Source organism: Pimephales promelas, chromosome 1 (genome assembly GCF_988280905.1).
Source record: "Pimephales promelas chromosome 1, fPimPro1.hap1.1, whole genome shotgun sequence".
NCBI lineage: Eukaryota > Metazoa > Chordata > Actinopteri > Cypriniformes > Leuciscidae > Pimephales > Pimephales promelas.
Genome location: NC_142769.1, coordinates 6,693,741 through 6,706,502, shown reverse-complemented (window position 1 = coordinate 6,706,502; position 12,762 = coordinate 6,693,741). Strand labels below are relative to the sequence as shown.

General features: G+C 37.7%; 1 protein-coding gene across 3 annotated transcripts in view; it reads left to right on the top strand.

The window, feature by feature from the left end:
• ap1g1 (adaptor related protein complex 1 subunit gamma 1) overlaps positions 1 to 6,062 on the top strand; it is a 29,696-nt gene extending 23,634 nt beyond the window's left edge. For 2 of the 3 annotated variants that reach the window (XM_039669710.2, XM_089120302.1), the window contains exons 19-23: positions 405 to 531; positions 1,411 to 1,512; positions 1,593 to 1,753; positions 3,008 to 3,106; positions 5,370 to 6,062. In XM_039669710.2, coding sequence (XP_039525644.2) covers positions 405 to 531; positions 1,411 to 1,512; positions 1,593 to 1,753; positions 3,008 to 3,106; positions 5,370 to 5,471 — 591 coding nt within the window. In that variant the 3' untranslated portion in view covers positions 5,472 to 6,062. The remainder of the gene's footprint in view (positions 1 to 404; positions 532 to 1,410; positions 1,513 to 1,592; positions 1,754 to 3,007; positions 3,107 to 5,369) is intronic. The other variant, XM_089120327.1, reaches the window with a different exon arrangement.
• Positions 6,063 to 12,762: the final 6,700 nt, after the last annotated feature.

The following is a 12,762-nucleotide window of genomic DNA, read 5'->3' as shown; positions in this document are numbered from 1 at the left end:
ACTCCTCCAGGCAATCTCTCGGGGTACCTAGTGTCTGATTTACAAATGCCGTGGTCGCACCGCTTCATCTTGCCTGGAGTCAATGTTTGACGGACCTGCTCACATAGTAACGTTTACTATGATGTGTGATTGTACAATGGCCATTTTGGGGGAGGGGCCGGTAAAAGGTCAATATAAACAGTAGCAGTTTAGTTCAGAGTGCTCCAGTAACAATCAGAGTTGAATCAGGTGTGCTAGATAAGAGAGAGATCCAAAATGTGTAGCATGGTGGAGCCATTAGCAATGGGTTGAGAACTTCTATACTAGAATAATGAAAACATTTCTCTGGTATGGTTGAGCAGATAAAGAGGGATATTTAGCCATTGTGAAATGTTTAAGCTAATGGTCTGTTTCCTGTTTTTCAGGCCAATGATTTATTAGATCTACTTGGAGGTAATGATGTGGTCCCTGTTATCCAAACAACTGTTCCCACGAAGCCTGCGTCAGCTGGAGGAGAACTGCTGGATCTGCTGGGCGACCTTTCTCTGACAGGTACGCTTCTGCTGTTCTGTACCAAGTTCACATCCTGCCATTCCTGCCTCTCCATGTTTAGAGCACTGAGTTTACAGTGTTGTCGTTTAGTCCTTAAAGTAGTAGTTAACCCAAAAATAAAAATATCTTATTAATAGGGCTCTATTCTCATTTTGATGAACTGATATCAATTCTTAAATTCCAAGCATTGATCTTTTAATCTTTGCTGTTTTCAGTTGATGTGGGAATAAAACTTTACTAAACTTTATTTGTAGTGTGCCTCCCATCCAATAAAGCACAATAAGCTTTGTTACTTTTTATGTAAAACCAATTCTCAGCTTACAAATTCTGGCAATTATAGGACGAAATTCAATGAACATCAGAAGGTGTGTTGAAAGATACAGTGAAACGTTGAAATGTATCATGCCTCAATCCGTGTTTTAACTGCAGAAAAACAAACCCCAGAGAGGAGTGTTTTGCTAAATATTTGCACAGGATTACATATTTGTTATTTTTATTTAACCTGTTATTTAATGTATGCATGTTTGAATGTATGTTGAAATGTGTCAGGAAATATTTTTTTGAAAAAAAAAAAAAGTTGAGTAGAAACTATTTTAGCATTAAATTATTATAAACCTATAATTAGAAAAAAAACCTTTTTGCTGTCAAAATGTTTATACAAATCAGTTGTTAATTTTAACCTTTAATATTATTACATACCAACTGTCAGGGTTCGCTGTAGTTTTATTTGAGATTTTACCAAAAAAATTGTACTGTATCTGCCCTAGTAATTTACTCATCCTCAATCTGGTCCACACCCGAATGACTTTCCTTGACCAGTGATTTTTATTTTTGGGTGAAACCCTACTCACACCTTTTGTGTTCCTTCCTCCTCCTTAGGTGGTCCAACCCCCACGCCTGCTCCCTCTGTACCCATGTCCCAGCCCCCTTTCCTTTTGGATGGTCTCTCTTCGCAGCCCCTTTTCAATGACATAGTAGCGGGTGAGCTTACATTAAATTTCTTCATAATGATTAATGCAAAATAGGGAAATCCAATTATCATATCCGTTTCTCCCTTGCAGGCATTCCGCCAATGACGGCGTACAACAAAAATGGTCTGAAAATTGAGTTCACATTCGAGAGGGCCAACCCCAATCCCAATATTGCAGTTATCACCATCCACGCCACCAACTCCACCGAGGCTGACATGACAGACTTTGTGTTCCAGGCTGCAGTACCAAAGGTTTGTTTGTTTTTTTTTCCCTTCTAGTTGTATTGTTTATAGAGAACCCTATTTGGGTAACCCAGCTAATTATTCAAAAACCTAAAAATAGAGAACATGCTATGCAACAAAGGCAACCACTAACAGCTTCCACATCAGATATGGATGAATGAAGGTATGGATGATTCAACAGCATATCTTGTGTTTTTTTTTTTTTTTTTTTTTTCAGCACACAAAACAAACATCTAGAAAATATTCACAAAATACTTTTAGGTGTTGATTTAAACTTTCAACAGCGTTTCTCAGAAATTGCTTACTGCACCTTTAAATTTCTTAAGTGGAATAAGAAAAGTTTTAATTCACCTAATTTCCCACCCTTCACTATCAGTGGTGCTAACCCCACTTCTAAGGGCGTTTTCACACCTGAAAGTCCGCACCAAGGTCCGAACCAAAGTTCATGTTTTGATACTTTTTATACTTTCAGAAAGTTTTGGTTTGGTTTCACACTGCAATAATGCAAGCGCACTAAAGAACTTTACTTGACATACTTGCGTCCTGTCGTCGGGCTGCATCTTGACATTGATTGGTTTAGTAAATGGACGTGCGTCTGACGTCAACGTGTTGTCAATTCGGCGGGTAACTTTGATAACATTAACAGACAGATGCATATCGTTGAAACTGTATTGTTATATTTATGGCATAATTACCTGCAGCACCAACTATACACAACGCTAGTTCAAATTCGCCAAATGAACGTCCTCATCATGCAAACATTTTATGCAAACCTTTTTTCAGTTTGATCTGGACAGAGACTACCTCTTTTCGTTAGACCAAATTTCATCTGTTTGGTCCGAACCGTGGTCCGGGGGAGGTTTCACACCTATAATTTTGTTTCGGACCAAACTGAAAAGTCAAACTGCAAAGGCCCTAAAATAAAAGTGTGAACTTTCCTGGAGTTAAAAGCAGGGCTTTGAATGACACCGGGTTAAGCACTGTGTGAAACGCCCTGTTGAGATTGTATGAGTTATGATTATATGTATGGTTACACGTAGGGCCGTCCCAAGCATGGATAAGCAAAAAAGGATTTTAAATCGGATTTAAAATTGGATTTTAAAACTCTGCATATGCCCTGCAGTCAGGTTCATGCTTGAAAGTGATGCATTCATTCAGAATATGACCAAATGCCTTTTAAAATTGGAATATAGTTGTGCAAGTATATGTCATTTGGTAATTTTTGCTTCAGCCAAATACTTAAACGTTTGTTTGTGTTTTTAGACATTCCAGCTGCAGCTTCTGTCCCCCAGCAGTAATGTAGTTCCTGCAGTCAACCAGGGAAGCGTCACGCAGGTCATCAGGGTTCTCAACCCACAAAAGGTAAAACATTGCAGTCATTTGTCCTGAAACGGCTTCTGATCCGCGTTGGAGCGGAGCAGTAGTTGAATAATTTTACCCTGAAGTTGAAAGCTTGCTTTAAAAAACCTGTGGCAGCCATTATTTATCTTGGTTTAAGAATAGGAGGAAATGTCACATCTCAGTGACTTTGATGGTTTAAGTTTAAGGTGGCGTCTCGCTAGCTGATTCAAATCAGGTCAAGGGCGTCACACCTACCAAATCTCACCCTTGATTAGTCATTTTTCTCAGATTCCGTCATGAAATGGGAATATTAGTGTGATGAGGTTCAGGGTGGGTGATGGAAGAAGACACAGGGGTCGGCGAATGCTGGAGCTCGTGTGCTTTTTTATTAACTGCTGTAATACTCTTTCCACAGCGTCTTAGCGCTCTTCACAATAAAGAAAACAAAAGTCATAAACAATCAACTCTTTTCCGCTGATCCACAGCTTTGTAGTCCAACACTGACGTGGCACTCTTCCCGCTGATTCACAGCTTCTTTTTACTCTCGAACAGCGTTCAATATTCAGCTCCAGTCCGTAAGCAGCACACAAGCTCCAGGCTCTCTCTCACTGCAGCGTCCGCCTGGCCCGCTTAAATACTCTCCCCATGCCAATCACTGAAATTACAGACAGGTGTTTATCATTTGAACTTGACCAGCTTACCTCCCGCTCGACTCCTCCCCCGCTCTCTCCCCGCAGACAGCGCTGAACCACGCCCCCCACGCCACAATTAGATTACGAGTTCTTGTATAAACAATCAAAATTGAATTAGAATTCATGGAGTGACTTTACCCTGTGAATGTGTAATTGTCCCTTCCAGGCTGTGTCATAAGTCAAAGAGCAACCTAAAAAACACCGCAACACAACCACAACACGTGGTTTTGCAAAGAAAAAGTTTTGATCAATGTTAACAGTCTCCCTCTGTCTTGCAACAATGTTAACACTAGAAGTGCCAGAATTCCAAAACTACTAGAACGGCCACAAACGGTCATTTTGACCGTTAGATTCAAAACAGTGTTTATTTCGTTGATGAATAATTTTCGTAATTATTTTCGTCAACCACATTTTTTCAAAGACGAAAACGAGACGATAACTAAATAAAAACTAGGTTTGAATGACAAAAACTATGACACAAATTTTAGATAGTGACGATTTGCGAAGCGGTCAATAGGCTAATAATAATAATAATAGAGCAGAACTAGTGAACAGCCCATGCAGCAAAACAAACAGCGCAGGACAGGGCAGCGGAGCTCACCAGGATCATCCGACATGAATGGAACATCTGGATCCGCCGTGTCTGATGATAGCAGCCGTCTCTTTTTCCTTGATGTGGACTCTGAATCTGAATCACTCTCTGATGAAGAGGAAATGTTAACTTGCACCCAGGAAAGGTCGCGGTCACTTTCCACCTCCGATTGTTCCTCGCATCCGAATCATCACTCGTCAAGTTCTGAAGCATCTCCAGGGCCATGGATCGACTCATGTTCCTCCTCATTCGCTCATTCATTTTAGACATTTTAGCCTAGCAATATATATATAGATATATATATACATAGATAACTCTAGTCCGGTTTTATTTGCTTATTTCTGATCAACTAATGTAGAAATTATTATATAGCAAACACCGCTACAGAGGTGACCTGACGGACCTTTCTGTTGACAGTTGAGAGAGAACCCGATCAACCGCGGGATATTTAACGAAAAAATAGCGTAAAATTCAGTGCGTTTTAAATGAAAATACAGACAATTTTAGGAAAAGTCAGGTACCAGCAGGATTTTATTATTTTTTTCAACAAAGTTATTGTAGATATAAAATTCAAAACGGTCAAAATGACCGTTCTAGTGTTAATGAAGGTTAATACTGAAAAATCAGCCAGTGAGACGTTGATTTTTTTGAGTTTGAAATGAAATGTGTGAGAACAATCTGATTAGGCTAGTTGTCCTGAAGTCAAGTTTTTTTACAGGGCTGCTCGATTTATCAGAATAAAACTGAAATCACGCAGTTATCAAATTGCAAAAACTCTAATAGAACTGTAAAATAGTTATGTTTTTAATGACATTTCTTATTTTAATTGTTTCTTTATTTAGTAGTAATTTTAAAAATATATATTAACCCCCCCAAAAAAAAATTTAAATAATAATAATAATCATGCAGCCCCAGCCCATATCTCTGTGACTGATATTTACATGTTATAGAATTGCACATATCTGCTTCCGCATGTGCCTGACTTCCTCTTTTGTTTTAGCAACAGTTGCGAATGCGGATCAAGCTGACATACACTCACAAAGGCTCTCCTGTACAAGACCTGGCCGAGGTCAACAATTTCCCCCCTCAGTCCTGGCAGTGATTTGCTACCCTTCTCAATCTTAAAGACCCCCCAGCAAGGGAACTATGGGAAAGATGTCCCCTCCCCATTCCCAAATGATCCCCCGTGACATCACCACAGATCGCTGCCCTGGGGTTGCATGGGAAGCAGTGGAATCTTCCTGACACAGTCAAGAGTTGATGGTATGAAGACTAATGATGATGACGATTACAGCGACAATGATGAAGAAAAATCACAAATATCTGAATGCATATCTTTTCACCTGTTTATTTTTTGTTTTATTTTTTGCCCGTCTGTCCTTTCTCTCTGCTTCGGGATTAGTGCAAAATGTCCATACTCGTATTTGCACTTAATGTGTCACTTATCCTCTCACTATAGTGCACTCCGGCTCACCCTGCCGCCCACGGGGGAAAAAACGTCACTCGTGGCCACTATACAAAGGAGCTGTTTGTTTGATTTGTCTGTTTTGTTTTGAATTTTCCAAGTTTTTAATCTTGTTAATGGGTTTGGTTTATTTTAAGGAGGAAAAAAACAAAACATGCTGAATAAATTGCAAAGTCTGAACATTTGCACCTTAAGCATTTCAGAATCAAGAGGAAAATGGGTTGCGATGGCGCCTTAAATTATCGTTCATTGTACATGGCATTTCTTAATTTCCGTGTAAGGTTGATCTAACGTCCTATAATAAAGTATACCAGATGAACGCTCCGGATACAAGCTATGTGTGTTCGGCACGTTGTCTGCCAGCTGTAATGTACACACTAACAGATCTGATCATCACGTGAATCATCATGAATAGGCAAGGTCAAATAACTTGAGTCTTGATTTTTTTTTTGACTATGAAACTGGAGCGTTTCCATTCGAGGTAAACTCGTTTTGTTTAGTGGATGGGAGTTTGAGAGTGTTGCTTGTTACTGTCTGTATGCATTACATCACTCAGTACACTCTAAAAAAATGCTGGGTTGTTTTAACCCAATTTTGGGTCAAATATAGTCAAACCCAGCTATTGGGTTACATTTTTAAATAACATTGTTTGTTTGAGTTTGTCCATATTTGACCCAAAATTGGGTTAAAACAACCCAGCATTATTTAGAGTGTAGTTTTGCATCATCGAAGCTAGATTCATTTCCCCAAAACCCTTAATTTGGCGTTATTATAGTTAGTTTGTTTGCCTCTACTCATCACAGATGGTGTGTTCTTGTATTGTTTTGTTTTTAATATTGAAATGCATTTATATAGATTGAAAATAGCCTACACTAAAGAAGTTTGATTTTAGCACAATCCTTAAAGATTGGATCCTAGTCGGACAGCATGATCTTAAAATTCAAATTGATTTTTCAGTAAATTAACACAAATAGAGGCCCTGCGACGTATAAGACGGTTATGGTCGGCAAGCATAGATGCTGTAAATATAGACTATGAATATAAGGCCTTCCTGAATGTAGTTATATGCACTGAATGGACCTTTTGTTTGTTTTCTTTTGTTGTTGTGACTTTCTGCAGTGATTTGAAGTACAGATTTATTGCCTGATTTGAAGCAATGTGCCTTTGTCATAAACGGTTAAAAGAAAACCCTCAGATGTCTGCGAGATATGAGCGTTTATCGTTACAGGAAGTGCAAGAACGTGATGTTTGAAGAGTAGAGGACTTTTTTGTTTCGCTGTCATTTCATTCGAGTTCTCATTCAGAGGGCGTCTTAACTCAAATATCAAGTGCATACTGTCCATGTGTGTTAGTTTGTCTCCAAAGGCAGTTCGCAACATTAACCTGAATATACCTCACATTGTCTTCTTTTTTTTTTTGTCTTTGTCAACTTGAAAGAGTACTTACTGCTTCAAGTCACTGAAACGCTCGGTGGAAACCCTTCGCGTCCGCATCCTCATGTCATCTCTCGCTGCTCTTCATTTTTTTTTTTTATCTTCATCACTTTGCGTAATTACATTCGCCAAGTCTGGTGACCAAATCGAGGTGTTCTTTTGGGCTTGGGAAATATATTTTTAGCAATGTTATGTATATGGAGAAAAACGACATGATTCTATTAGCTGCTTTGTCTGTCTTTTGTTGCGATTCTTTCGATTTCCTGTCTTTTTCTGTACATACAGTACTGAGGGCTTTTAAGATGCATCGGCTTGTTCTTTTCATCCCTTTTTAAGATCCCATTTTCTAAGACTTCCTTTCAGTACTGCACAGTGTATAATGTTTGAAGCTCTCCTTCAGAAAATAGTCTAATTTAACAACTTACCTGTTTGTTTGTTTGATTGATTGATTGATTGTTTATTGGAAAGAAAATGTACTATGTGCTGCCTGTATATTGTATATAATTGTAAAACGCATAAAAAAAAGATCAAATCAAATAAAAATCCCATTTGAAGACCTATGACGTTCAGTTAGGGGGGTGTAATGTGCACACGATCTTGAGTTCGCGTTTGTATCGCGGTCTTGTACTACTGAAAGAATGAAATGCTGCATACAGACACAGGTGTAATTTCTCCTCTCGATATGGTGGCCTGGAGATGAGTTCTTTCTCATGTTCTTCCCAGTTATTCAGATATAACAGTGATTTAAAGGGGTAGTTCACCCCAAAAAATAAAAAATTGTCATTATTTTCTCACCCTCACGTTGTTCCAAACCTGAATGACTGACTGACTTCTGTGGTACATGAGATATTTTGAAGATTGAGCCCAAAACCAGAATGATTTTCATTGTATGGAGTAGAGCCCGACCGATACTGATACAAATATTTGTTGGTTTAAAAATCCTATATATCGGCCGATATTTTTTATTTATTTTTTTATTTCAGAAACGCGCAACAAAACATTAACAGATTTCCCTAACATTAGTTATTTGTAGTTATTTACGAGTTTTAACTAAAATAATATGATAAAGAAATTTGTTTCTTTTATTGTCAGAACAGACTGATTATAGTGGCATTAGCTAACTTTATGGTTAGCTAGTCTATGATGAGCTATAATTTAGCAATGGATTACGTCATACTGCAAATTGTAAAACATACATTTTCATTATAACAGGCCAAGGAGAGATGATATGTCTCATTGCTATAACTGTCACGCGCTATTAAAGAAATACTTCAGTCACATCGTCAAAAGTTAAAAGGACAGTCAGTCAACTACACTGTAACAACGTAACGTAATTATTACTAGCTAATTCCGCTTCACTCTCGGCTTAACAGCATCAAAAGTGGACCTGATAGTCACAAATTTTGTCATGCTTATTTGAGTTAAGAGAACTGATGGGGATGTTCTTTTAATTGTTATTCAATCAATGTATGTATCGTGACCAACTCAACGAGTGTTGCCAACAGGGACTGTGTAGAGTGCCCTCTGGTGGACAAACTATACAACTCCAACACTCGTGACATGGTTCAAGCGTGTTTCGTCCGTTTTTATTTTATTTTTGAAATATTAATTTATCGGCCATTATAACTGCCGATACCGATAGTCTGGAAAATGCCTGATATCGGGCCAATATATCGGTCTGGCTCTAGTATGGAGGTGTTTTTCAACTTTATTTTCCACAGATGAAAGTCATACAGGTTTTGAATAATGTGAACTACCTTTTGACCTCTTTATAGTAACATTGATATGTGGGGGTAAGCTTAAATCCAAAGTTTATAGTTAAAAGTTTTCGCACATCTGACCAATATTCCCAAACAGTCTTTTTGAAGCACATGGAGTTAAAGATAAAATGTCCTGGTGTGAAATCGTGGAGTGTCGATGGCTCTCGAGTGAACTTAATGCGGGGGTGGTACATTAAACGGCGGACTGCAGTCGTGAGGTGCATAACAATAGTAAATAGCTATGAAATTGCACTGCGCAAGAAGTTTTAAAACACAACTTTTTCCAGTCATGCTGCTTTTTACACTACTTTGTCAGGCGAAGGTGATTGTGTTGAAGAGCGTGAAATATCCATCTGTAAACTTTCCAAACACCAAACAATGATCTTTTTTTTTCAGCCGCATGTGAAAAAAGCAGTGTAAATATTGTCATTTCTACTCTTTATGTAAACTTCCTGAGGTAATGCAAGTTAAGTTTTAATTCTTAAATCACCATGTTCACTATATCTTGCGATACATGCACAGACCTTTGTAGATTTGGAAATATGCTGGTGATTCTCCATTAATCTTCATTGAGAAGCAGATTTTCTTTGTGCTGGATGTGGTCAGTCAGGGGGATTTTAGCATCATTTGTTTGGGTGAAACTGTTTGACCAGGTGGACACTGTATCACATGCTTGGGACGGTTGCCTTCTCCATCAGAATCCCTTTGTAATCTGTAAAGGTATCGGTTGTTTTTGAAGTGTATCTATACATACCCTTCTCAGATATTTTACACTTGCTATTCAACCACATCTGACCTTGTGCAGGAGGGCCGGATGACCCCGGTGAATCTGACATGCTGAACTGAATCACAGTCCTATGTCCTCGAGGAATGGGTGTTGGGACTGAAAAGAATTTGTGATGGATGAAAATGACATGGGATGTTTTAGACTTATGCTGTGTATTATTGTCTTTGGGTTGGAGAAAATGATCAAATGAAATAATAAAACAGTCAAACTTGATGTGTGTTGTGTTTTTCTTCAGTTGTAACTGTACAGGATCTGTGAACCAACGTTCTGGAGCTTGGAAACGGTAGTCTGCTGTCTCCCTCTTGTGTTAAACTTTAAAACTGCAATCGCCAATGTCATGGAAGCCGAGGCAAAACAATGATTCCTGATGTCCTGTCAAATGGACACTGAATTATACAATAACCTTTCATGTTCTATTGTATTTCATCATCTCTACCCTCTAATATTCTGGTAAGCAGACTGGAGTTCTGTTTATGTAAAAATAATAGGCTAAATTAAAAATCAACGTATTAGTTTCCATTCACAGTGCCTGAGGAAAAATTGCGTCGTCTTAATTTAGTATCTGGAATCAGATGAGAGGTCAATGTCACGATTCTTGTCATGATTCTAACGTTAATTTCGTAATTAAGTCTCACCTCAGAATTATGAACTTTCCTGTCCTGTCAGGCGTAACAATTCACGCGCAAATTCGGCGGCGCGCGCTGTACGTCACTTCATAAAGCGCAAAAGAAACTACGAGTGATGTAGTTACTAGTTAGGCCTATATAGTCAATTAGGCTAGTCATTAAATTACCAAAAAGTAGGCTAACAATAAATTACGATACGTAGCTGGTACTTCTCGTGTTAGCTAAGGATTTGATGGCTATGTGTTTTATTTACAGTTAATTTATTGTGCTGTTACAATGTTGTTCCCGAAATCCCCAAAATGCCACCATTTTCATTTTGTGTTATTTTGTTAATGACTGGTGGCTCATACCAACTTACTAAATTTAACAAAAATAGTTTGGAATTATATTTAATAGCCTTACCTTATATTGTTTATTCATGAGTAATATTATTACAATGTATTATAGAAATGTATATACAATTATATACGATGTATTAGGCTACAATGTCTGTGTAATGTAAACTGAGACGGTCACTCTAAAAAATGCTGGGTTGTTTTAACCCAATTTTGGGTCAAATATGGACAAACTCAAACGTTGGGTTAAAATGTAATTTAAAAATTTAACCAAAAGGCTGGGCTTGTCCATATTTGACCCAAAATTGGGTTAAAACAACCCAGCATTACATAAAATTGGAACAACCAGTTGAGCACTATACTGAACTATTCTGTTCTCTCATACCTCAAACAGAAAGTAGCCTAAAGGTTAATACAATCGACACTTCGTGGATTAGAAGCCTTATCTGCAGGGATGAGATCAGAAAACGTTTTTATCATAATTGCAAATATTTATATATAATTTTAATAGAGTTATGTAATCTGTCTCCATCTCAGCATTTGTACAGTTACAGAAACACCTTTAAAAATGGAATTGCTTTCATTAACAACTAAGTTTGTTCTCCAATGTCCAACATATGGATAACAAAATTGCAGCTTGACTGGAAATGATGCACAATAAAAAAAAAATTCTGCCCTCAACCTTAATGTTGCATTCTTTCTTTTACTCATTTCATGTCGCATGGCATGTGTCATCTCAGGCTCTCCAGGTCCAGCTGTTCCAAACCTGTATGAATATCTTATTGAGAATATTTTGAAAAAAATGGGTATGGTTGATGGGCTTGATAATGAATTTACTTGATTATGGAAATACTAAGTCAATGGGGACCAGCAACTGTTTGGTTACCAAAATTCTTGTGTTCAAAAGAAAAAAAAAACTCATACAGGTTTTGCATAACTCAAGTAAATGATGACAGATTGTTCATTTTTGGGTGGACTATCTCTTTAAAGTGCTTACAGTTGAAGAAACACCCATAAATTCCTAAACTCGTGTTTTATGTCATTTATTATCAAACTGATAAGTGTCATTTCTAATTTCTTCATGGCCTACCTCATGTATCTCAATATGACTGTGATTTAGTGTGCTACATGTTGAGTTTAAAGTTTAACTTGCACAAAACATTTCACAAGAAGAGCTAATCATTCCAATATGGGTAGCAGGGTTCAGTTCAGTGATTTGATAAGAGACCTGGTAATCTTTTAACAATACAAACTGATAAAGGAATTCTGTTTATCAGAAACTCTTACAATAGAAACTCAATAGATATTGTTTAGGCCTACCTACAATCGTTTTATTTTATTTTATTTTATTTATCCTCTTCTAGCTATTTGCGTATTCAGTAAGTGTTCAGCCTGTGCTGAATTCTGAATAAAATGTGACTGAAAATAAACTGATTCGAATGAAAAGATTCGTTCATTTTGATGAACGAGTTCGAACAGGAGAGTCACGAACGCGCATCACAGAACAGAGCGAGGCGAGCATTTGAGCTTATAAAACTTAAACTTTGTTATTTTTTTTTAAAATGAGAGATCGTTTTGCTTGATAAGACCATTGTTCACCATCTGGTGTTGTTTAAAGCCCTTTGAACAGTTTGCACTGAAACTGTCTTTTGGACCTTGAACCGTTTGGTTACCAGTAAAGTGCATTATATGGAGAATGTTTTCATCAAACACATTAATTTCTTTTCGACTGAAGAAAGAAAGACATGGACATCTCGGATGACATGGGGGTGAGTAAATTATCAGCAAAAGTAAGTGAACTAACTCCTTTAAGTTCGTTAAAGTCGCGGTTTCGTCCTAAACTCTAACTGTTTCTTCTCATAATCTCCGCACTATCGCTTTAAAATACCATTCGGTGCAGAATTCAAATGGGTCTGTCTCTGTGCTATCGTGTCTCTGGACCGGAGCAAACTATGTGCGCTGTGGCTTTTAACGTTAAACCTGACTT